Genomic DNA, 25,367 nt, shown 5'->3' on the forward strand with positions numbered 1-25,367 from the left:
ACCAAAAGCTACTGCTTCTATTGGTTTTTGCATTTTTTTGTAAATAGCAGTGTACTGCAAATGAGACAACAGCATAAAGGTTTATGAAATGCTAAAAAATGTTAGAGATGGGAGTTTTTTAAAGACGGCGCCACCACTTTTGTCTTGGCCACACTCAGGTTAAATGTTAAGAATTTGATTCTGGGGTTGTTCAAAGAGCTAATTACAACAGGTAAGATATGGAAGGTTGAATAATTCATAATCTTTCTACCAAACCTCACTTCAAAAGATGTGAACTACCCCTTTTAAACGGGGTATGTACTGTTTTCATATTTTTTCGTGCAGCTGCTGTTAATGTTTTAAGTAGATTCTTTCCTTCTTTGGTAATATTGTTGTTAAAAATGTGACTTTTAAACAAATTGCTGATATGTGTTAATTGTAGGACTTGGCAAAGTCTCTGTTTGTCAGACATTTATAATTTCTTCACTTAAAAGCAAAAAAAACCCAACAACAACAAAAAATGTTATCACTGAATCTCTGCACATTTAAAATGTGATTGTGTTTTTTGCAGTTAAATTAAGTATGTAACATTTTTAGAAAAAAACAATTACAGTCTGTGGTTGAACACACAGGATTGTACCTTGTATCAGAAAATGGTCTTTAAGGTAGATATTTCTCTTCTCTGCCACAAAACCTGGCCATTTATTTTTTATTAATGAAACATGCAGGATTGTTTTGTTGTAATTATTAAAATTAAATGTTAACAGTATGTGTATTTTCCTTTTCCATTTGTTCTCTTATAACACAAGACTGATACTTTTATCACTTCTGCTTGCATTCCAACAGAGAATATCTAATATTTAATGTTGCCTTTTAATTTCAATACATTTACTGTCATCAAATATTTATTTATTTTTTTCATGTTCTGCGCAGCAGTTATGGCTTTTTTGTGATTATACTTTATTTGGAACATTTCTAACTATTTCACCTACTTGCACACACACAATATTGACCACTCACATTAATTCAATGCTTCAGTTTGATTTTATTCAAGAAAAGGCAGAAACAAACTATGCACATATAACATAGTTTCATGCAGGTAATGACTAAAAGCAAATGCAGATCAGTCATATCAATCACAATATGCAGATCCAAAACAAAAGGAAGAATCATTCTTTGTTAAATCTCACATTATAGGACACATAGTAGCCATTGTTGTACATGTAGAGCTTCTGATCAGAGGGATTGTAGTCCAGGTTGCTGTATTTCTCCTGGAACTTCTGGAAGCGAATGTTGAGGTTTTTTTCTTGCTTGGTTTTGGTGTCAAACGCATAAAAGATTTCCTCCGTGCTGACATCTATTGACCTGGTGGCATACATGACTCCACAGACCATGAAAGCATTTCCAGCTGACTGTTTAAACACAGCAGTATTCCATTGATCCTCAATCCCAAAAGACTTTTCATCTATCTTAGCAAGGACTATTTTACCTTTGCTCTCCTCTGAGGCGTACATTACCCACAAGCCATTTTCATCAGCTGCGAAATCTAAGTTCTGGTAGTCTGAGTAAGCATAGGAGAACCTTTGACTGGCAGCTGAAATCACTCTATAGTCATATTTGGATGAGGTCAGGTTTAGTTTGGTCATACTGAAAGGTGAGTTGTGCTGGTAGTAGATGGTGTTACTGTGAACGATGTAATTGTTGCCAGCGCCTTCCCAGCCACTTGGTATGTCATGGTGTTTAAGAGCTTTTCTTAAAATCAGATCGTCATAGTTAGAGTACACATAAAAGTCATACACTGCTGAGGGACTGCTATATGCACCATAGAAGTACATGTTCTCATAACCGCGTACAGGTTTGGAGTCTTTGCCCCAGCCACCGTACTGGTAACTTGGACTCAAATGAGCATTCACTTGGATCACCAATGGTTTGCCGATGCTTAAGATTCCTGTGTGATTGCAGTTGCCTGAAAAGAAACAAAAAGACATGAGCAAAATCTGACACAATTAAGCTGCATACTATCATTCAGCATCTTGGGTAGCCATCTTACCAATATCTGGCTTGATAACTTCTTGCTCCGCCTGGCACTCCTCCAGTTTCTTCTGCAGCTTAGCAAACTCAACGCGGATCACCTCCAGGTTGCTCTTATCATAGGATTCCAGTTGATTCACAATGTGGGTCATGTTACGGATCTACACAGAAGCAAAAACATAATAAATACAAAAGAAATTTCATGACAAAACTCTCTTTGTCATGTTGTTTGGAAGAAAGTTGTTTTCTTTCAGTCTTAAGAAACTAAGCCATTCAATGCCCAAAATATGTTCTTAACCTTTAACCCACTTCGGATAAATGTGTTCCCTTATTTAATGTAATATAAACAAGCAAAAGACATCTTGTTGGTTGCATGTAGGTTTAAGAAATGTGTTTTCACCTCAGTGTACAGACTGTCGAACAGAGGTGAGGAGGAGTTGAGGGAGTCTTTGAGCTGAGACACCAGAGCTTCAAACTCTCTGAGCTCAATCCTGAGCAGCTCAAAGTCCAGCTTGATGTAATCTTCACCGCTGGTTTGCATTATAGACACTCTTATGGACAGATCTTTCAGTTCCTGAAGATATATTACAAGCTTGCCTTCATAGCTCACTATCTGAAAGAGTAAATAAATAAACAGGGGATACAATATTAAGATCTTTTGTATTTTTAAATCTTATGCAAGTGGTCAGTCCTATTGCACCTTCTTCTTCTGGATCTCCACTTCCAGGAGCAGATTCTTGCTGACTTCTTGCATGTGTTCGACCCTGTTGGCTGGGAAGGTGGTGTCAGGAAGAAACACATGGCAAACACACTGACCCGACGAACCCACTGATGCTGTCACATTTCCAGATTCCCAATCTTGCACTGGCTACAATTAATTTCAAATCCACAGTTTAGTTGAATGAAAAACAAATCTGAACGGATAATATCACACAAAATGCGAGTCACTTACGATCCAGGCTAAAGCAGGGCCGAGGGCTGGCAGGAGCAGAAGCAGAACTGGCAGCATTGTGTCTCAGCAAAACTCTCGAATGGCTCTTCGGGAGATTTGCTGGAGTTTTTAAACATCTGCTCTTATCAGATCATTGTCAACACCTTTTGTCCTCCCATGGTTATTGTCAGTGTCAGCTGCTCGTTCTCATGCCACTGGAGACGTGGTTTGTCTTTGTTTGCACATAATACAGTGAATAGACGGCGCTAGGGTGTCAAAATTGATCTGAACACCGGATAAAGATGAGAAAATTATCATGTGTAGTGACCTCAGCCCTGTTTATGGTTTGTCATAAATATTAGCCATATTTCAACTTCATCAGCTTGTGTTTTAAGCTGTAACTTTTACTGTATTTTAAACTATATTGTTGGATTTGGCATTGCATAATTTTATATATGTCACTTTGGTTGTTCTTTTGAATATTATGGCTGAAAAGTAAGATATCTTAAGGAACAAGTGAGCAATGACCAATTCTCTAAGACAGTAACTATTGATGAGCAGCTTTATAACCTAGCTATACATATGAAAAGAAAAGGAGGGTTTAGGATCAATAATGATTTTAATGGCTTCATGTAAACCTTCACTGTTATTTGAGTAAAAGCTTGTTCAGAGACATTTGTTGGTGGTTGCTGCATAAATTCACTGATGAGCCCTCCAATATATTACACATGTAAAAGATGAACTGAAAAACATCTCTAAACTAGAAGCAGTCAGAGAGCGCAAACCTCCGGCAAGACAACAGCGCGATTCATAAAATAGTGCGATCCAGTTCATGATCAAGATCACCATCAAAATTTAATCAACTGTCGTCTTTTCTGTGACAACCCCAACATTTCCTGAAAGTTTCATCCAAATGTGTTCATTATTAGTTTTTATATAATCTTGCTCACTGACAGACAAACAAACATGACCGAAAACAGAACCTCCTTGGCGGAGGTAACAAAGGGGTCACCTGCTGGAGCAAAGAGAAGGTTTTACCAAAGGAGCTACTTTGACCATAGGCATCATCCGTGACCCATGAAGTGTCCAGCTATGCAGTTTGACATTCCTACGTTACACGGTTAGAGCACAGATCACCTCTGACCTTGACCTTTGACCTTGACATTTGACCAGATCACCACCAAAATTTAATCATTTGTTCCTTGTACCATGTTTGATCTTTCATAAAAATATCATGAAAATCTGTAACTTTTTCAGTAATCTTGTGCACAGACATACGGACAAGAAAACAAAGAAAAGCTGCTGAAAATATAACCTCCTTGGTTAAAATTGGGAGACAAATGATAAATGCTAGATAAACATTAAGGGGGGAAAGAGTTAATTAAACAGTTTGATGAGTCTGAAAATAATTTGAGTCATATATCTTCTACTAGCTCTATATCCAGTTCAATCCAACCATTTTCCAGTCTTACACCTGGAAAAGGACAGCACAGTACAGTGAATAAAGCTAAGAATACAGCATTTTTAATACATATTTAATACAAAGAGCCTTGTTTAGTTTAGTTTTACAAGTAAGGAGCTTTTACATAACAAATTTGAGAATGGCTTGAATGTGAAAGTCTAAAAGAAAAGCCCAGGGATGAGGTTATACTCATTGCATTCAGTGCAATAAGTGTGTTTGTCTCTTGTCTTGTGCTTCCAAGCTTAGTGTAATAATTTACTGAAAAAATAAACGAGACAAACAAGTTTCCTGCTTCTATTCTGAACTATCTACAATGACTTCTGTGCAAGAAGGCACTAATTTATGCTTGAATTAAATGTTGGGCATTACCAGATTCTAAAACTATGTTCAAAAACACAAATGGCAAATGTTTTTTAAATGAGTTAAAGTATGTTTCATTCCTTCATTTGGTCTAATGAGACCTGAAGAAGCTCCATGCTTTATGCAGACAGCTAACATTGTCTTTTTAAGAGAAAGTATTTTTTCTTGTCATCTAAAGGTAAAGAATATCCACATTTTCCCAGTTTTATTTTTTTGTGTGTAATGTTTCCCAAAGCCATTTTAATGTGTGCTTCATGAGCTCCCATGAACTTGTTCAACTACAAATTTAAGCAAAAAAAAAAACCACTGAGTTAGTTGTCATTTAACACTTAAAATCTGTCTAAAATATGTCTAAATATTTTTCTTTAAAGAGGAAATGATTAAAACTTTTTGCATAGTTTTGTTTAGGAAGAGCTTTTCATTTTTTCTTAAGTAAATACAGTTTAAAAGATTATTATTCCACTAGAATATAAATAAAAGTCATTTCTACTGTTTCTCTTTCATTTGGAAAATGTAATATGCATCTTAAAAACATCTTGAATCAATAGAAAAAAAACTTTCCATGAGGTTTTGAATAAGCACAAGATAAACACTTTTTGAATGCTTAAAATCTTTTATTAATATTTAAGAGAATAAGATGTGACACTCTCCAGAGAAGAAAGTAAAAGACAATAGTTGCTTTTTTTATTTTCTAAATGACATAAAAGGTTTTAGGTAACAAGGAAAGTTGGTGGTTCCACAGTGGCTTTCACTGTGTGATTGAACCAGAGATGGTACATCACATAGTAGCCATCGTTGTACATGTAGAGCTTCTGGTCTTTGGGATTGTAGTCCAGGTTGGAATATCTTTCCTGAAACCTCTCAAAGACAACACTAATGTAGCTCTCTTGTTTGGTTTTGGTGTCATACTTGTAAAATATCTCTTCAGTGAGGGTATCAACTGTTCTGACTGCATAAAATACGCCACAAACCATGAAGGCATTGCTGACGCCCGGCTTATAAACACTTGTCTGCCACTCCTCCTCCACCCCAAAAGAGGCCTCATTTATTTTAGCAATGACCATCCGACCGCTGGCCTCCTCTGTAGCATAGGTCACCCACAGGCCTGTTTCATCTGCAGAAAAGTCAAAGTTTTGATTGGGGTAGGTAGAGTAGGAGAACTTATTGCTGGCCCTGGCAATTACCCTAGACTCATATTTCATGGTGGTGAAATTCAGTTTGGCCAATCCAAATGGGCTGTTTATCTGATAATACAAGCTATTGTCACGGATGATAAAGTTGTTCCCTGTACCATACCAGCTGCTGTGTAAGCTGTGATGCTCAAAGTGGTTTCTCAAAATAAGGTTCTTATAGTTAGTGTAGAACCTAACATCAACAATGGAACCACTAGAATACCCAGAGTACCAGTACATAGACTCTCTGTCGGGAAGAGGTTTTGAGTCTTTGCCCCAGCCTCCATATTTGTAGCCAGCGCTTAGATGGGCATTCAACTGGCTTACAATGGGCTTGCTGACCTTAATGATACCATTGTGTGCACAAGAGCCTGCGAAGAGAGGGGATAATTAAATATATGAGTGCAATAACGGCTTTCAGCTCACATGATAGTCTAAATGATCTTACCAATGTTAGGATAGAAAAGCTCCTGGTGGCGTCTCTCACACTCCTCAAGCTGCAGCTGCAACTTTATGTATTCTCTGCGAGTCACAAGAACCAAATTCTTGTCGTAGGTCTTTTCTAATCTATTCAGGGTTGCCACCATGACTGTGATCTGAAAAACGGTACATGTTTTTTCAAGATTTAACCATGGCATATGTTGTAGCTACATTTATTCAGGCTATAACATCAGACGTACCTGTGCATGCAACGAACTGAAGACAGTAGTGGAGCCATTGATGGAGACCAGTAGGTCTTTTACTAGGGCCTCTACTTGTTTAATCTCCACTTTCACCTCTTCAAAATCAGCATCATTGTAATCATCAGTATTCTTCTCCATTAATTCAATTTCCACTGCCAGCTTTACAATCTTTTCTGAATATTCTGTCAGCTTGGTTTCATATTCCTCCATCTGAAAAAAAAAAGACATTTTTAATTTGTCTGTCACATATATATTATTATGAGTCACACGTGTTATTAACATAAATTAGCACCTTGCCCATCTCCAGCTGCAGTTTGTGTGAGATCTCCACAGCTGTTTGTTCTAACTCTACCAACTCTCCAACGGGAAAAGTTGCACTGGGCAGAAAAGCATCGCAGGTACACCTGTCCCCACCTCCTGTCTCATTCCCTGAACGCCACAGGCCCACCTGAAAATAAGAATAATGTAAACAAAAATCAGTTCATAACTGATGTGAGATTAATACTGAAGAAAAAAGATGCAAATTAAATCTTGCCATGCCTACCCCTGCGGCCATTGCAGAGCTCAGCAATGCTGAAAGAACCAGAGTCTGGATCATTTTGCTGCAGTCTGAGTTCTTATGATGAGGATGGATGGATCTCAGCAACTTATATAGCCTGCCTCAACCTACTGATCATTGCAGCATCTGCCCTTATTCCCAGCATTGTTGAATAAGAGACATGTCAGGTTACACGCCTACCATTATCTCTAGCCATCAGAAATTAAATACTCAAATGTTTGCAGAAAAAATTATCCCTGGGTGTGGGTTTTCCAGGTGGACGTTCCAAAGTGTTGTAAGTCTTGCACCCCTTTTGCTGACTCATCCCATACTGTTGTAAAGTACAATACACACTGACTGACAAAGAAACAACTTAATGTATAATTGTTTTTAGACTAGAAGCAAAGTGAATAAGAAACTATTATTTTTTTATTATTATGCAAAACAACAACAAGCAGACAAAAACAAGAGTCAAGTAACTCATACAGTTAACATTACTTGACAGATTTTTTAGGATTTTTTGAAACTTTCTCCGCATGTTTCTTTGGTTTTCTTTTCTTTACTTTCCTGGGTTTGACTTTGCCCCCTGGCAGCTCAGTATGAATAGCAGGCCTCGACCTGGTCAGGCTGTTAGCAGTAGGGCTCAGCTCGCTGTGGTCCATCTCTGGATCAGAGCGAACACCCTTGCCTGGTGCAGAGTGAAGGGAATCAGCCAGCAAATTAGGTTGGGAGTAGGACCGCATCGCCGGGGAACTGGTGGGACGGTAAGGCGAGGTGCCCCCCAACATCGGCAGATGGACGTGCTCACTGCTTAGGTTAGTGTCAGAGTAACGACTGCTGTTTGACATAACGATGTGGTGCCAAGAGCTGAGAGGGGTGGCAGAAAAAGGCTGAGGCCCACTCGACTCTTCTTTGGCCCCTCCGGGGGATATGATGATGGAGCTGCGAGGCGTGACTGCCTCCACAGCGCTCTGGAAGGTTTTAAGTATGCGATCACTTTTCTGCTTCTCTTTCCTCTGACGAGACTCGACTTTCTTGAGCTGCCGTCGGTGATCTCTCATCATTTGCTTTCTCGTATCTGCCAGTCCCCTGAAAACAAACATCAGATCACACTTCAGGTTCTTTACGGAGCCTTTACTACAGCACATATCTGCTAATGATCATCAATATTAAGGGCTGTGCTAATTCCCAGCTGATAACTAAAGCACACTTTGTCTTCAAACACTTGTAAAACTAATGATTGTGAAAACATCGTCATCCTGTACAAGCCAACAATAAATCCATTTAGAAGATACATCTGTGTATATAATCATACAGTGAGGGAAATGCTCACCTGTAGTCCACTATTCCTGTCCTGTCACGATCAAGTCTCTGAATCAGCTCCTCAATCTGGTACCGACTCAAAGGAATGGTTGATTGCTAACAGTTTTATATACAAACAGAAGACCAAAAATTTAGTTTCAAAACTCTTCTTTCTATATGGTCTTTTATGGAGACAATTGCATCACATTTTGTCACTAAAAATGATCAGTTTAGGTAGGTTTCCTGCAAAACTGAGGACAGGTCATTATATCAGTTTGTTTGGAAACCTGAACTGCTTTCCTGAAGTCAGCGACAGGGACTCGCATGGTGCCGTCTTTGTCAATATTCCGAAAGAAATCCCACAGGCGCAGTTTGCGGCTATCAAGATAATCCTTAAGAAACATAATGAGAAATCATTATAGCAATACATTCATCAGAGGTCAGTTTTAAAGAAACTAAAAATCATTTTACAGTGCAAACCTGAATAACTTTCATTGGATCAACTCGTTTTGGTGGCTTCTTAGCAATAAAACCTCCCACCCCTCCATACTGTACATCCAGACCAGGGTGCTCCTGATATGTAATCTCCAAAAGATTCACAAAGTTCTCATTTACCAACACATTCTGTTCAAATAAAACAAGAGAAAATGCACAGAATAAAGAACATAAAAACTGATTCAAGTAGTAAATACAAAAGTATGCATGCTGTTTTTAATGGCTATAACTGTACTGGAGTTTACACTCACACATATGTTGATCTCCTCCAGAGCAGTTTTAGGTGTGTTCTTAACCACATTGATGAGGGCCAGAGCACCCTCTACTGTTAAAGAGTTATAAGCCAGCTACTGGGATAAAGAAATAAAATGTCATTTTGCAATATATCTGAAACCATTTTCATGATATTTTACCCACCAGGAGGACTCGGAGTGTGTCATTGTATTCGAGACCCCTGCACAGCATGGTGACCCCCTCGTTGGTGATGCAGTTGTTGTTGAGGTTGAGGCGCACCAGAGTGTTGTTGAATTTCAGGGCTTCACCCATGGCCAAGGCTCCCTCATTCCCGAAACCGTTCCACGATAAATCAAGGTGTTTTACCATTGTGTTCACCTAAACACGGATACTGTGGTGGGATGACTCGCTAAACCAGTAATTAAATGGGTTTTGTTATACAGCCATACCTTTAACCCAGCACTAAAAGCCACAGCCCCTTTCATTCTCAGATGGTTCCAGCTGAGGTCGAGCACCTCTAGGCCTTCGTTGTTTGCTGTAGATATTTGAAGAATAAATTAAAAAGTACTAAAATAAAATAAATGTGGTGTAACCTCACTGTGTGTACATCTATTTATATTATAAAGACTAGTGAATTTCAACATATACCCAGCAGTTGTCCCAAATGCTCCCCTCCTCTTCCACAAAACTCATTATGGCTCAGATCAAGTTCTTTGATCCTGGAATTGGCCTATGAGCAAAATTTAAAGAACGAGACGATCGCCATTTGCAAAGAAAGAACTCATAAAATAAAAGTACGTGACATTATATAATTTTATTATACGATATTATTAACTTACTGACAATGAATCTGCAAAATGTTTTGCATCATCGTCTGTGAATCCATTTCCTGTAAAAAAAGAACAACAGTAAAACAATACTTGTGTGTCTAAACATGTGAAACACTTTCATTTAACTCACATTAATATGGTTATTTTGAACATTACCGGAAAGTTTTATAGATTTTAGTGAAATGTTGTCCAGTAACATCTTAGCCACATGCTCAGCTCCTTCAGACTTTAAATGGTTGTTGGATAAATTCTGAAAAAAAGAGAGAAAAAATAAGCAAGTTGATGCTTGCTCAAATTATGATCTTCAAGGACTCTTGTGCTCTGTAGTGGTTAGTTGGCAGTTCCTACGCACCAGGTGCTGAATGGTAAAATTAGCCCTCAACAGCTCCAGCAGATATTTGACTCCTTCAGCTTGAATGTGGTTATCTGCTAGTTCTAGATTACTGATGTGCATATCAGACTAACAACACAAATAAACAAACAAATATATCATCAGACTGTCAAATTCATCTATTAGAAACGTCTTACTCAGTGACAGACATACATGAACTTACCACTAAAGCTATTGCAAGTGCCTTACAGCCTAAAGATCCTAACCCATGATGGGTGAGCTTCATATTTGGAGAGCCGAGGTTTCGAATAAAATAAGAAACAGGAACCACACCCACCAGCTTGCAGGCCTGTATGTACACTTCAGCTACAGACATTTCTTTGTTGACCTTGATGTAGTCTGTATAAAATAATCAGACTTATGTGAAAACCCATGCATACAACTCCATTTTGCAGCAAAAAAGCCATTTAATTACACTTTTATTTGTTTGTTTTAGCTGAGGATAAATGATTAAGCTGTTTTTACTGTAAGTGTATTGCTTCCTAACAGTAAGAGTAGTGAAATGCCTCAAGAATTCAACAAATAATTTTTGACTTACCATCAAACTCCAAGTCTTGATCAGACTCGTTGTCTGAGTCTTGCGACCGAGTTGGTGATGAACAGTTATCATCTTTCAAGCTGAGTTCCTCCAAAGACAGTATTGACATTGCAACTTTTTGTCAAAAATTATACCCTCTTAATTGCATTAATTTACAAGAAATAAAGAAATCTGTGAAGATTTTGGTTTGTTTCTCCATTTACCAGAGCCTGTAAGGACTGGTACTGTGTAATGGTACAGGCTTGTGGTGTGCTGCAGGAAATTCTATCCCTCAGGTTAGGCGTCATGTAGAGTGATATTAAAAATTTATGCATCCGTGTGGTTATCATCCAAACAAACTTTATCTGCTAGCTTTCCATTTATTACTTTGTGTACTGGAGTCTTTAGCAACCAGGAAAAATTTCTAGTATGTGCAAACATTATAGTTTTCTGATTCTGAAACTGTAAGGACAACAAATCCTGCAATAAATAAAGTATTTGTTTTGCATAATATTGTACAAACTTCTTGAGTCATCCCAGAATTTCTATACCTTTTGGAGTAGTCTTGATACGTTATTCAGGCTTTCTGAACATTTTTCTTTAGACACGTTTTTTTTTTTTTTTTTTTTTTTACTTATTTCAGTCTGCTATACAGTAGATAGAACTACTGAAAGATAATATATCTCACAGGTCCTGTGCCAGGTCATTGATAGATTTTTTTTTCTATTTCAAACACAACTTTCAGAAACTGATCATCAGCAGTAAGTATTTATTTTTTAAGGAGGGACACTTCTGTTGTCCTCCACTTGTCTATTTTTCTCATTTTTATAGGCTACATTTTGCATAATATGTTGTTATGGTGAGGTACGTATTGAACTTAAAAAGGTAAAAAAAAAAAAAGTAGCAGAAGTCCCAAAAACACTGAATGACCTATCAATGGACCACAATGGAAATAAGTGTTTTCACTTTCTTGTGTTATCCAAGTGTTTTTATTGTATGTACCATTTATATATGTATGTGCATTATTTATACTAAATAGATCCAATAAATCAATCACAAGAAAGTTTGGCTTCTTGAAAGCAAAGAAGAAAGAAATTATAGTGTACAGTGCACATGAAAAAACAGTGACGTTTCACTTGGGGGGGAGGGGGCTGAGAACAACATCAGAATGCGCATGCGCAGGTTTCAGTGAAGAAACATGATTGGCAGCTTGTTGTTTTATGCGCTTTACCCCTTATCATGGTACTTGTCCCGTCGGTGCACAGGTAAATCTAACAACACATTTGCACAGTAAATCTAAGGTTATTCGTAGCTGATAAAATCTTCAGTAAGTCTTGACCAGATGCAACGAGCTAACTGTTGCCAACATACAAGTTTTCCGCTGACGGAGCAGTCTAGACGCTCCCGACTTTTCGCTGGTAAATTAGGTTTTAGCATTCAAAGTTCAGATCGACACGAGTCTTGTGGTTTCAAGTTACGAGTTGGGGCTCGTATTTTAGATTTTGTGAAGAACGCGTGCCTTGTTATGCAGCTAACTGGACTTAGTTAGCTTAGCTTGCGCTTGTTTTTTTTCCCGTTTTTCTCACGCCCCCCTGTGACGTCAGCGCGCAGCCGCGTGTCTATGTGTTTTGCTCTGTGTTGTTTATTTAGATTTCCGTTTTTATGTTTTAAAATCTTAATTGTATCTGGATAAATTATTCTAATAAACAAACAGAGTCACGTGAACTTTAACAGAGTGTGCATGCAATATTTTATGTGAAAAAAAATCATTTATCTTGATGTTTTGTTTTGTTTTGTAGGACAGTCGGAGAAAGATCTTTCTCCTAAATTGATTAATGGCAGGACAGAGTGGGATGGTGGTACTGCCACAATCATAAACAGTCAATCTGAGACAGCCCTGCTTGACCAGATACGAGAAACAATGGGAGATGAGAAAGAAAGGGTTGAAGAACCTGACCTAAAGGACAACAACACAAATCTTGACATGGATAAGGAACCATTAACAGTTTTCCTGCATAAGGAAACAAAGAACGATACAGCTCCAAAGATGAGGGAAATGCAGTCTGCATTGAAAGAAGAAGTAGAAACTCCCAAACATAAAAATAGTGATGATATCAATCCACAGCAAGCACTCATGGAACAATTCAAGTGCCTGCAGATAGAGGACAGCATACAAGAAGTTACCTGTCCTAAACAGAAACAGACACAGACTGAAACTTTGGATGTGTCTGTACTTGAAGCTGAAGAGAGCAAACATATTTGTTCTGCAGATGAACAAGTCCTAAGTTCAGACTTAGATGAGTCAAAGTCTCCAGCTAAAACCACATCTGAAGTAACTGAGTGCTGGGACGAGTATTTAGCTCCTACCGGAGATGTTACCTTTAATGCAGCTGGTGATTCAGAGATTGTATATACAGATTCATTTCTGTCCAGCACTCAAACTCATCCTAATCTTGATGAGCAACATGATGCACAAACCGGCTGGCACTTTCCTGCAGGGCCTGGTCTAGCACAAGAAGTGCAGTGCCCATTCTGGCAACTTCCTGCTGGAAGCTATTACCCTCCTATGGAGCCGACAGTGCCTTTGGAAGGTAAGGAATATTTGCTTCTCCTCGGCTGGAATATATATACGCATCAGTAAGACTGTGCTCGTCATTTGTCTTTGCTCATCCATAGAGTGTTAACATTCATCTCAACATTCATCCTGTGTTTGTTATTCCCCCAGTAGTGTGGAGGATATGGGAGGACTTGGATCAAAGCGCTGCTGCAGCTGAGTGTGCTCTGACCCCTTTTCCATCCAAAAGTGCCTCAATGGACTTCACTGTTATGTCCTACAACATCCTTGCACAAGACTTGCTGGAGCTCAATGAGCATCTGTACATACACTGCCCCCTGGAGGTGCTCGACTGGAATTACCGCTGCAGCCTGCTTCTAAAGGAAATAAATAATTGGACCCCAGATGTGAGTCAAATGCCCTTGTTTTTGAAAATGCATGGATTACATCATAATTCTAATATTATGTTGTCATTAATAATGTGTGTGTGTCCTTCTGGGTGTAGATATTGTGTCTTCAAGAAGTTCAGGAGAACCACTACCACGAACAACTGTACCCATTCCTTTCGCAGTTGGGTAGGGCAGCCGAGACAAAACAGAGGGCCAGGAATTGTGGATGATGTTGTGACAAACACATCACAAAGTATCTGTTCATGTTATTCAGGCTACACCTGTGTGTACAAGCGGCGTACAGGAACCAAGACAGATGGCTGTGCTATTTGCTATCGTAGCACCTGCTTTGCTGAAGTCGCAGTCTCAAAGCTGGAGTTCTTCAGGCCTGAGACAGAGCTGTTAGACCGGCACAATGTGGGCATTGTTCTGCTCCTTCAACCATTAGTTGGCCAAGGAGCGGGGGTTAAGGAGATGGGCCCGCCGCTGTGTGTGGCCAACACACACCTGCTCTTCAACCCTAGAAGAGGGGACGTGAAGCTGGCACAGTTGGCGATCATGGTGGCAGAAATTGACACCATGATCAAGTCCTGTAAGGCCAAAGGTCAACACTGTAATGTTGTGTTGTGTGGGGATTTTAACTCTCGTCCACACACGCCTTTGTACCAACTGATTACCACCGGTAAGCTCTACTACCAGGGTCTGCCAGCGTGGATGGTGAGAAAACAAAAAAAACAGATAATCACGCTGTAATCTGTGCTTGGCTTCATTGTAATTTAAATACAGTATAATGTCATTATTTCAGCAGTTAAGCATGTGTTTATTTGTTGTGTTCAACAGATATCAGGCCAAGAGGACCTGTCATACAAGCCTGCCTACCACAGACTGTGTGCCCCCTTGTGGCCCAGCTCTCTGGGAATCACTGACAGGTGCCAGTACATAACCAGCACTACCAGCAGTACGTTTGAGAGCAAACATCAGAAAGCAGGTCAGTTATTTCTTTCCTAATATTTATCCGAGTGGAGGATTTATATCTTTAATGGCATTTTCTCTGTCATTTTTCTTTGCATGTAGGGGAACATCAGTACAGCCATGAGTTTATGCTGCAGTTGCGCTTTTGTCCAGCTGCCTGTGTCCGTCCCAAAGACCTGAAACTGATTCCAGGAGTGACTGACAACACACCAGGTGGGGCTCTCATTTAGTGCTAAGAGCACAACATTAAAATACATTTTATTAATTAAAAATACTCCAACTCTTCTTGAAATCTGAAATTTCTGTTTTTTAAATTCACATTGAAAACAGATGCTTCAGCGGATAAACAACAGGATGTTAACAGGTTAGTTCACATGGAAGCTCTTGTCTTTTACAATAGTACAATAAATATTAAAGCTACTTTAATTAATTAGTTAATCCACTATCCTTTGACATTTTCATAACACAGAATAAAATTAATGATGTTTAAAACAAGAAACTCCACTGAGTGAAAAAAAGTTGGTACTAAATGTTGAGGCTCTCCAGGTTCAGACACAGCATCAGTCATCGGTTAGACCTGAAGTCGGTCTACAAACATGTACTTCCTGGCTCTGGCTGTCCAGAAGTTACAACCCTTCACTCTGAAGGAGGAGCTACTGTTGACTACATCTTCTACACTCCAAAACATCTCTTTGCCTCTGAGCACAAAGGTACAATTACAGAACTGAACGCAGCTGATTATTACTTTTTAAATCTTTAAAAGTTAGGAGATACTTTCAAACATCTAACATGATTTGTGTGTGTCTGCGTTTGTTTTTTTCTCACTAGCTTGTGGAAGGTTCGCAGGCGAAGGTCTAAAGCTGACTGGTTTTCTGTCTCTCCTATCTGAGGATGTCCTGTGGTCAATGAACGGTCTTCCCAATCACATTTTCCCCTCAGACCATCTCTGTCTGGTTGCACAGTTTCAGCTGGACCTGAGCTCTGCCTGAAAGGACGAGCATATTTATGCTCAAAGTGTCCTAAACGTATATGTTTGATAAGAGTTTCACAATGTGTTCAAAATCAAGAATTGCAGTTTTGCATAGACAATTTTTTTTTCTTCTTTTTAATGTTAAATATTTTTTGGTAAATGGCAAAAATTGCAACAGTTTGAATAAATATTTTTGAATAATACGTTACTCTTATTTTGCATCAGTAAATAATTTAGTCATCCAGTAATACGAAGTATTCCAGTTAGTGAGTAGACGTGCATATCTAAGGCTGAGCTTGTGACCTGAATGTGTGCTCTAACTGCTCCTCTCAGGCATTCAGTTCATCTGTGTGTGGTTAATGCAGCAATAAATAATTCATGGTTTAGTCGAGCTTTAATGCATAACGGTGCTCAGTAAAGACTCAGTTAGAATGCCTTTACTAATTTCCATTACTCCTACAACTGTTTTTTTTTTTTTTGCGAATTTCAAAAAGATAACTCCAACAACAAAACTCTGAAGAAGCTTTTTTTTTTTCCATGTCTCAGTACATTGTTGGCAGTCCTCTACACAACACACACCTCCCTCTGAGGTATATATATATATATATATATATATATAGAGTCTGTGACAAAGCCAACAGCCTAACAGGCTGCTTGATGTGCTGCAAGGAACATTTCTATTTATCAGTTTAGGTCTATAAAACAACCTGATCTCAAATTACGAGAACAACACACAACCAGCATACTACAGATATTACTGAACACGACTACAGCAAATATTGGCATCACCTAAACCAGTGGTTCCTAAACTTTTCAGCTTGATACCTACAATTTACAGCAAAGACTTGCAACCAAAACTATTCTTGGCTCAAGTCTACAAAAATGCTAGTAGGGCGATTAAACAAGAGCATAATGACAAAGACTTCAACAACCATAAGACTGTTTTTATCCATTTTTAACTACACTTCTTTTTATCTCTTGCGACAGTTATAGCATAAATATGCTATTAGTAGTAATCTTTAATTTTATTTTGTTTCTGGAGATCATCTAAGGACCCTCAGTTTTATGTTGCATGACCCAAAGCGAGGTCCCAACTCCTAGTTTGGGAACCAACAACCTAGACAGTATAGCGAAGAGAAGTATTTTGTCATTATTTATCAAGTTTTTACATTTGTTTTGCTGTTTGATGTATATATTGAAGTTTAAGGGTTTTGTTCAGTTGTTTGAAATTGCCAAAGGTTTTATGCTATTTTTGTATGGATCTCATTGTGTTGAGGTTTTTTTTGTACTATCTTTAAAAGTGGCAATGTTTGGAGACTGCTTTCATCATCATCTGACTCAGTATTTAAAGCTGAAGGTGTGCTCTGTTAAAAAACTTACCCACAGAAAATATTTCCCTCGATTATATGTACCTTCTCGTTATCCACGTATATTTAAGGGTTTTTGGTTTGTTATGCATGTTAATATGACCACAAATTCATAGAAACTCTCAATAGCACAAAAAACAGCTCTTTTTATTGTGATTCTGCAAATCAACTGCATTACAGATCAATCGAAGTGAAAGTGGACAACACCCAGATTAGATAAAAATGTTGACGGTAGCAACATTCAGAACAACATTTGGTGAATAATAAGTGCTAACTGGTGATCACAAACACTGTAGGTAGTATAAAATGACAGAAATCTCAATAAAAAAATACAAAAAACAGATAAAAGTGCTTTAAAACTTTTTTACATCTTTGTTTCAGTGGAAGTCAGGGACTTGGAGTTCACTTAAGGCAAGTGAAAGTTGCTACAAATAAAAGTTGACGATATAAAGCAAGTAAGCTGCACAGACATGATAAATAGACTTCTAATCCTTTACATCTATATTGAATGCAGGGATGGATGGTAGTTATGTTATTAGTAAATAGATGTCTCATGAGGCATAAAACTGATTGATAAATGCCTTCTGACATTTGGATATATAACATCCTCCCACAGTAGCAGCCTGAACATGCTTGTCTCTGGGTGTTGGATCACTGAGTCACAGAGTGGAAACAAAACTGTTCAGTTACAAAATAAAAATATTGGACTCAGTAATAGTTTCTGTCTTATTTTTTTATACAAGGCACAAGGGTTTATAAACCAGTCACTATACATGTAACTGTTACCCAGTGGAGTCAAAGTGGACTCATAATACACAATAAGTCTTTGCATACTAACAATATGATGCAGACTGCAGAAAAACCTAACAGCAAAGAGACGTTGCGTGGATTTGTACATTTACAGTGACTGGTATTTTTTCCCAGCTTCATATTGGGTTAAAGTAGCAAAACTCCACTTATCTTTAATTTTTTTAAAAAGTACTCCCTCTTTTAATAAACTGGGAGCACTGCTAGCACCAATTACTGCAACTGCTTCAGAAAAAAAAGCCTTTAACAACATAGAAAAGCTGAATGAGGCGTTTGTTTCAGGAAGAAAAGTTGCCAGTGACCCATTCAAGACTGCATCCAGTGAGCAAGCCAGTTTGATTTACTCACTGGTACCATAAACAGGCGTGTAGTAATGCTTTCAAGCAGGACATAATTTGTTTTCAGACTCGAATCTGGTATCCATTAATATCTGACGATTTTTGTTCCAAAACCTTCTTCTCTCCAGAGGGGCTGCAACAAAACCACAAAAACAGTAAAAAGGCTTGGTCAGAACTCAACTGAACGGTGACTAATTCTGATATTACTTTCTTTTTAGCCTAAGATCACAGAACCCCTGCAGTCTAAATATGTTCCAGCACCTAAAGAAGGTGGTGAGTGTGTGTATTTTTTCCCCCTATTAGAAATAAATCAGTTTGTGATCAATCATACCGTCTCTCAGCACGGCTGATCCTCCGGATGGGGCTGTTTGGTCCTTTATGAGGTGAACCCATGCTGTTTTTCCTATCCCTAACGGGAGAGGGGGGTGCCGGTTTTCCTATCTGCAAAAACAAAGTTAAGAAGTTCATCGGAATTTAAATCACTTCAACCACTACCCCGTGTGAGTTAACCATGCTTTTGTCCATCTTGTTCAGAGTGCCTGTGGCTGGAATCTGTTCGTGCCTTCAAAGTGATTGGTCAGAGCACTCAGAGGAAAAGACCAGCCACTGATGGATTGAGCCATCCGTGCACAAAGCATTAGTTTTATTACACAGTGCATTATCTTAGCATCAAAGGTGATGAGAGAGAAACACTTGAGAGAAATTGCCTCTCAGCCAGCGGATCAACTGAGAGTCACTGGGCGAGGAAACATTAGGTCAAAGGAAATTTCATAAGCAGATAGGAAGGTCAGTCCATCTGCTGAGGACAAATTAGTTTTCCCATCATTTATTAAAATTATAAATGGATCAACAGCTCGTTTTAGTGGAAGATGCAAAATAAGTTAACATGGATTCCAGACAAAAAGACTAAAGCAACAGAATGAACTAATAAAAAGGTCACAAATAAGTATTGCAGTAATGTACCTTCAGCCTCATGTCTCTGGTGTGTCTCTCCAGCTCTTTCCGTAGCTCCTCCTTGCTCATCTTGTCCACGTCCAGTATTGAGTGTTTCCACTCGATCTGCTCCACGCTGTGAGGGTCGTGGGACACGTACTGGCCGATCTTGATCTTGCGCAGGGTGTGCCAGTAGCCCCTGTAGGCGCCTTCGAACTCCTGCACCAAGTCCAGCAGGGTCCGGAACTCCAGCGGCTTGAACATGAGGTCCTCCCTTCGGCTCATGCCCAGCGCACCGAAACGTCCCCCGCTGTGAACGCCGAGCACAATGTGGTAGAAGTGGTTCCCTGAGAAGTGAGACTTAAAGCTGAGGGGGAAGCGCTCCACACCAGCCATGTTATTGGTGAGATAACTGGATCAAGAACGGTAAAGGAGCATCTGTTTAATTCCTACATATGCATGCAATTTAAGCAATACAGATTCGGATTTTTCAATCAAGTTTTCATTTTGCTTCATATCAGAGAGAATCATCTCTTTTGTCTATTTATTTATTCCTTCAGGAATGACCTTGAGCCAACCAAACACATGGTCCACACTCTTAAAACAATATAAAGTCCTCCCAGCAGAACATAGAATAACAAAATCTAAATTTCAGTTGTCGTGCAACATGCTCTCTGTGTCTTTAAAGATACATTGCCAGGATCACCGCCTCCAAACATTTGATTGGCAGAGCCTCTCGCGTCATCTCCTTAGCGATGTCCATTAATCTGTGAAGATAATAAAAAAAAAAATGAATTTTTTTTTCTTACATAGTTCTGCATAAAACATCAACACAGCAGGGAGCCAGTAACATGAACAGACTGCTATTGTTTTTGTGCAGTCAAAATCCTTTTCTATGAGCCAGAGAAATAGTACCCAAATCTAATAAAGCGAGGACAAACATCCGCTGACTGACATTAGTAGCTTCTCCCAAAGCCCTGGTGTAAACCAGAGACACGGCTAATCCACATGCATCTGCCCTCACAGGCTAAAACCTTAAGACGTCAACAAACACTGGCTGTGCTATCCTAAAACTGATGCCTCTAACCCCAGTAAGGTTTGAATTTAAAGGGAGGTTTACTTACGCGGTAAGAGGACGGCTTTTCTTTATCTCAAAAAACTGTGTTCCTGTGTGATTGTACCTGTAAGATCCAGTTAAGGTCAAACCAAAACACGCGATGGAAGAGCATGACAGCATCCACAAAAAAAGAGGACATGGCTCCTCCAAGTGCTTTTTTTTATATTTATAGATTGCTGGTTAATTATGAATGAATTTTTTCCTGTAGTGAAAAAACAAGGTTGTAGTCTCCTCACTGGCTTACGTTTCATCTATACTGGTTGACCTATATTAAAAGTCTGTTAGAAAACAGCACATTTATCTAAGTATATATAATATTACACTCAGTTACAGCAAAAATTAGTGTGTTAAAGATCTAATGTCTTTAAGCTTGGCAATTTGTGTGATTTTACATAAAAAGTGCTCGAATAAATACACAAATTATTCATAATAAAGGTATCAAAGGATACTGCAATTCCCTGATGTACTTTTGTATGGCTTCCAGGCGTTGGGGGATAGTAGTCGTAGGCTGGTATGTAGGCACACTTGGTACTGGAATCTGCGGGACAAATAACTTGATTGCCACAAAACAATCCCAGTATTCACTGCAGCTCCAGCACGCAGTCTCATTTAATCTCTGTGCTCTTTTCTGCTTCTTGTAACAAGTAGTGTCCTGATTGCTCTTTATGCAAAAAAAAAAATAACATAAATAACATAACATAATAACATAAAAATAACATAAATAAAATGTGCAATTCCTGTGCATCATATGGACAAAGGGATGATGATTAAATGGATTAAGAAGCAATAAGCTACAACATATGTTCTGTTAGTTTAATTCCCAACTGTACCTTGGGCAGGTCAGTGGCACCTCTTATCTCCTTCGCCAACGCTTCACCATTCGGGTGGATTCTCGCCACATGTCGCCACATCCTCTCCCAAGTCTCCTCATCCACTGGGAGGCCTCCTCTGTTCACAAAGAAAGGCACCCCTCCATCCCTCAGCTCTTCTTCGCCTTCGTCCTCCTGCTCCTCGTCCTTCTCCTCCGCTGAGCCCACTGTGGCCTTCAGCATCCCTCCTTGAGCAGGCAGCAACACAACACAGTCCTAACACAGGAATGCACTGAGTGATTATGCTTTGGAGCCTTTTACTGGTTTAATCAGCTTGCAGGTTTAAACAGGTTCCAGCAGCAGATGGTCAAGACATGACATCTAGGAGATTATGGCATCAGTGTCTCACAAAAAACAAACAAAAAAAAACAGCCAATGCATTTGCTCTTTGGTAGAAGCAAGTGAATGAAGCAGTGATTTAAAAAGTGAAAAAGACAAAAATACTTGACTTGGCAGCAAGTGCTCAACACTAAAGGCCATCTAATAAGCAGCTATTCATGCAAATAAGATATTAAGGTGAGTTAAGCAATAACATCTAATGTCTAATTTAATGGTAAGCGATCATAAACTCGCCAATGCAACACCAGAAGGTTGACTCTGCTGGCAACAATTAGAGAAACCAAATTCCCTGTACCATTAGAGGTCGTTCACGCCAAAAAAAACAAACAAACAAAAAAAACATCCAATAAATCAGAACTCCTTTATGATCCCATTTCCCCTAGTCTCCCCATCCGTCCAGTTCTGGTACGTCTTACAAAATCCTCTCCTCCGAAGCCGTCCGATTCATTGTTCCTGCAGATGCTCTTTTCGGCTCCTTCCGAGTCTAACGAGCTGCTCAGACACTCCCCGGCCACCGACTACTGCGCATGCGCTCGACTTGGAGCATGAGCTCAGCTGTGAGAAGTGGTGCATTCAAGTGCTCCTCGTAAGACGTTCGTCCGAGACCCGCTGAAAATGTTTATATATAAAGGGCTGAGTTCTAAAAAAATACATTAATTCTAGCAATGCTTTAATTTGTATTGTAAAAAAAAAATGTTGTTCACAAAAGGAGAGAAATCTGCAATGAAAACCTTTTAATAAAACCTTTATTACAAAAAAATGACAAAAACATTTCAATGAATTATTTTATTTATTCAAAGAGCCATCTGCAACAAAATATTTTATGGAGAGAAAACGATGGAATTTGCAAAGCTGAAATATAGTCAAACCCACTATGATAATAAACAAATTTCACTTCAAACCTTACGTTTTTTTTGTTTGTTTGTTTGTTTGTTTGTTTATTTATTTGTTTGTTTGACTATACACAGCAAAAAAAGAATCAACAGGAATCTTCAGTTTATTAACAGGTCCAGCTCAGGTGAACCAATATTAAAACCTTGGGGCACCATAGTCGTCAGGCATTCGTTCAATGTTATACCTGTAATTGGAGTCCAAAGTAATACCTGTTATGTTTTGTGATTTCTGACTTTTTAGTGCACATACATAGAGAAAGCTTTAAGATTTGTGAGACAACTGTTAGAAAGTTGTTACCTGTGGTTTGAGATGTACATGATGGGCACTCCAGGTATCTTCCTGACCCTTCTCTTCAGATCTCTGTCCACAGTAGCCAGGATGTAACACTTGTGCTGCAGAAACAGTTTTTATATAATTAGTCACTCGTCTCAAAAAAACATTTGCTATATTACATAAAAATAAATGTGTAATTTTCATATTAATTGATTCAAAATTATATTGTCTTTGGATGATGTTATTAGTTTTAAGATGAACAAGCGGGTTTTGCAAAACTACAGGTTCCACAGCATTAAACGCAACATAACTACAACTTTTTTTTAAAGTTTGGATTAAAATACTATTTTATAAGGATACAAGTCTTACAGTTTCTGGACCAAACATTTTTTCGAACTGTTCCTGATAGAGAAACTGATTATTTGCTTTTTAAAAACACTTAAAAATTTCTGTTGGATTCAAGTAAGTAACTTACTGATTTGAATCATTATTATTTTAGAAAATTTATTTTATGCCACGCTTTTGGAAACTAGGGATGTCTTTTCAGCATTTTAGGATATTTGCTGACATTTGAAGTTGCATCAACAAATGTTTTGAACAACTATTGCTCTATTCCATCTCCATGTATTCACACTGTGGCCTCTGTACTATACTGTTATATTTAATGTTGTTCAGTAAAAATGAGTCTTGCAGTTTGGTGCTAAAGAGAATGACATGATTTTTTAGCTTGGATGTCATCCATAAATACTGATTTTATGCAGCATCCTTCACACTGAGTGAGCTGCCAGGGTAGCTCAGATTTCCAATTATAACCCCTGTGTTGAGCCTGGAGCACTCACTGGTCTGTTGTTGAGGGAAAATGTATAAGGGTGTACGATCAAGGACATCACTTTGAAAGGACATCTGCTGATGCTCTATTGCAACTATTTTTGTACTTCCTGATTACTGTGGCCAATGGATTTCAATTTCCAATAGCCTTCCTGTATCTTTTTTTAACCTTTGTTACATAAATCACAGCGTTCACCATTACATTGACATTCTGCTGAATGTGTGCCAGTATAACAACTGTACACTTAGAAATATTACCTGCGTTACCCTTTGGACTAAACAATCATCAGCGTATGTTCCCTTGTGTGTGCATGGTAGGCGCTCAAACCGAGGATCTTTGGCAATCCTGACAGAAGAAACGATAAATGGAAAACAGAAAAACATTGTTAAGGTGAGCAGGAAGAAGAAACAATTATATGCCCTCAGAGCTGATTTTTCACCAATGTTTGTACCTGAGTGCAACTCTATATTTTAATCCAAGCTTCTCAATCTCAGCCATCACACAATCTGTGATATACGGGATACCTAGATCACATATGAGAAAACAAGTATGAAGTTTTTGTATTATTGTCAAATGATACCATCTCATGTTAGTGTAACAAGTGACTAATATGACACATGAATTGTAGTAATATTTACATTTGGCGTAGAGGCAGTCCATCATAGACTGAACAATGTCCAGTTTGGCCTTGATGGAAAAGTTTATGAAGTTGGTGTCGACAAGAACGTGATACGGTGGGCCAAGCTGCGTGTTATACTGGAAAAACAGGCATGATGGGTACTTTGTGCTGCAGTGAAAGGGGGGGGGGGGGAGTCAATAAGACCACAACCACATATATACAGTGTGGTTTATTCTGCTGAGAGCCTAACTTACACTTCTCGTTCCTTAAGCTCAGAGGGATCCTTCTTCTTCTTCTTCTCTTTTGCTTTAGCACGATCTTTCTCTTTTCTGCAACACAGGTAAGAGGTTGTATTTGGGAAAAAAAATATTAATAAAGTCCTTCCTTACGCTTAATTAGGGGAATTAATAAGCTGGCCTGGGCTCCTAAGAAAGATGATTGAATCAGTGACTTTAGAAAGAAAATAAAGAGCAACGATTAAAACTTACATTCTGTGATCTTTGAGATTAATCATTCTTTTCATTGCAGCAAACTTCTTCGTCTTCTGCTTTCCCTTTTTAAAAAAAAGTTAAACCCCAAAGAAATCAGTTACAAGCCAAGCATCGAAATTAATAGCACATTTTTGATACTTCTATCACCTATTTAAACATTTCATCTTCCTTTTAAAAACGGGAGTAGCTGGTTTACGTGAGATGCTAGGCTAACTAAACTAACGTTAACTCTAACTAACAACTAATACAAAAGGTAGCAAATTTAAACTAATAAAAACTAAAAAGGTAACTGTAATGTAGCTGTGACGCTGTTCATAATTATTTACCATGCTTCGAATTTCAGTCCTCAGTTTCAAATAGATTGTGTTAAATTTGGTCCTTCTCTCCTCGTGTGTCGACTCCGTGACGTAATCAACAATCGACGCTTTTTTTTGACTCGTTTCCTGGTGTTGTGCAGAAAAAAGCACCCGGGCCTTAAAAAGCACCCCGTCTCAAGAAGCGCATTTTAGGCAGATGTTACAATTAATATATTCAGTGAACGTCTAAAATGACCAACTGAAATCTGTATTTTGGTATCATTAGGGGCACAAATATTTTAAAAAAAAATCTTTATAATATATACATGAATAAGGAATATTTTATCTGACAAACTAGGATAATAATAATAATAATAATAATAAT

General features: G+C 38.5%; 6 protein-coding genes across 8 annotated transcripts; 1 reads left to right on the top strand and 5 right to left on the bottom strand.

Moving 5' to 3' along the window:
* Nucleotides 1-1,004: 1,004 nt before the first annotated feature.
* Nucleotides 1,005-3,041, bottom strand: LOC108233481 (olfactomedin-4). Its single transcript, XM_017412005.2, has 5 exons — nt 2,963-3,041; nt 2,711-2,878; nt 2,411-2,623; nt 2,030-2,171; nt 1,005-1,945 (listed from the first exon to the last, which is right to left on the bottom strand). Exons 1-5 carry the CDS (start codon nt 3,017-3,019, stop codon nt 1,149-1,151), a joined length of 1,377 nt encoding a protein of 458 aa, XP_017267494.1. The 5' UTR covers nt 3,020-3,041; the 3' UTR covers nt 1,005-1,148.
* A 2,315-nt stretch (nt 3,042-5,356) lies between these two features.
* si:ch211-173a9.7 (olfactomedin-4) lies at nt 5,357-7,303 on the bottom strand. The gene is made up of 5 exons (XM_017411950.2): nt 7,163-7,303; nt 6,911-7,066; nt 6,616-6,828; nt 6,384-6,531; nt 5,357-6,306 (listed from the first exon to the last, which is right to left on the bottom strand). Exons 1-5 carry the CDS (start codon nt 7,214-7,216, stop codon nt 5,474-5,476), a joined length of 1,404 nt encoding a protein of 467 aa, XP_017267439.1. The 5' UTR covers nt 7,217-7,303; the 3' UTR covers nt 5,357-5,473.
* A 120-nt stretch (nt 7,304-7,423) lies between these two features.
* On the bottom strand, nt 7,424-11,185 carry LOC108234476 (leucine-rich repeat-containing protein 74A). Its single transcript, XM_017413695.3, has 13 exons — nt 10,947-11,185; nt 10,572-10,747; nt 10,370-10,477; nt 10,174-10,267; nt 10,027-10,076; nt 9,836-9,917; nt 9,637-9,722; nt 9,371-9,565; nt 9,205-9,300; nt 8,939-9,082; nt 8,746-8,850; nt 8,490-8,575; nt 7,424-8,245 (listed from the first exon to the last, which is right to left on the bottom strand). The coding sequence occupies exons 1-13, from the start codon at nt 11,053-11,055 to the stop codon at nt 7,651-7,653; spliced, it is 1,926 nt and encodes a 641-aa protein (XP_017269184.1). The 5' UTR covers nt 11,056-11,185; the 3' UTR covers nt 7,424-7,650.
* Nucleotides 11,186-12,069: 884 nt separating this feature from the next.
* Nucleotides 12,070-17,731, top strand: angel1 (angel homolog 1 (Drosophila)). Of its 2 annotated transcripts, none has more exons than XM_017417757.3 (10): nt 12,070-12,190; nt 12,725-13,516; nt 13,651-13,886; nt 13,985-14,054; nt 14,143-14,585; nt 14,709-14,856; nt 14,943-15,053; nt 15,171-15,204; nt 15,387-15,550; nt 15,669-17,731. In XM_017417757.3, the coding sequence occupies exons 1-10, from the start codon at nt 12,124-12,126 to the stop codon at nt 15,827-15,829; spliced, it is 2,226 nt and encodes a 741-aa protein (XP_017273246.1). In that variant the 5' UTR covers nt 12,070-12,123; the 3' UTR covers nt 15,830-17,731. The 2 variants fall into 2 exon arrangements, with proteins under 2 accessions (XP_017273246.1, XP_024861537.1); XM_025005769.2 differs by having other exon boundaries at nt 13,654-13,886.
* vash1 (vasohibin 1) lies at nt 17,033-22,219 on the bottom strand. 2 transcript variants are annotated; one of them, XM_017417780.3, is made up of 8 exons: nt 21,997-22,219; nt 21,203-21,457; nt 20,822-20,910; nt 20,380-20,436; nt 19,948-20,022; nt 19,286-19,667; nt 18,654-18,763; nt 17,033-18,455 (listed from the first exon to the last, which is right to left on the bottom strand). In XM_017417780.3, exons 2-8 carry the CDS (start codon nt 21,422-21,424, stop codon nt 18,386-18,388), a joined length of 1,005 nt encoding a protein of 334 aa, XP_017273269.1. In that variant the 5' UTR covers nt 21,425-21,457; nt 21,997-22,219; the 3' UTR covers nt 17,033-18,385. The 2 variants fall into 2 exon arrangements, with proteins under 2 accessions (XP_017273269.1, XP_017273259.1); XM_017417770.3 differs by having other exon boundaries at nt 21,876-22,219.
* Nucleotides 22,220-22,356: 137 nt separating this feature from the next.
* fcf1 (FCF1 rRNA-processing protein) lies at nt 22,357-25,122 on the bottom strand. The gene is made up of 8 exons (XM_017413233.3): nt 25,013-25,122; nt 24,684-24,748; nt 24,450-24,524; nt 24,215-24,363; nt 24,028-24,100; nt 23,834-23,921; nt 22,772-22,866; nt 22,357-22,658 (listed from the first exon to the last, which is right to left on the bottom strand). The coding sequence occupies exons 1-8, from the start codon at nt 25,013-25,015 to the stop codon at nt 22,610-22,612; spliced, it is 597 nt and encodes a 198-aa protein (XP_017268722.1). The 5' UTR covers nt 25,016-25,122; the 3' UTR covers nt 22,357-22,609.
* Nucleotides 25,123-25,367: the final 245 nt, after the last annotated feature.

Source organism: Kryptolebias marmoratus, linkage group LG10, assembly GCF_001649575.2.
Source record: "Kryptolebias marmoratus isolate JLee-2015 linkage group LG10, ASM164957v2, whole genome shotgun sequence".
In the NCBI taxonomy this organism is placed as follows: domain Eukaryota; kingdom Metazoa; phylum Chordata; class Actinopteri; order Cyprinodontiformes; family Rivulidae; genus Kryptolebias; species Kryptolebias marmoratus.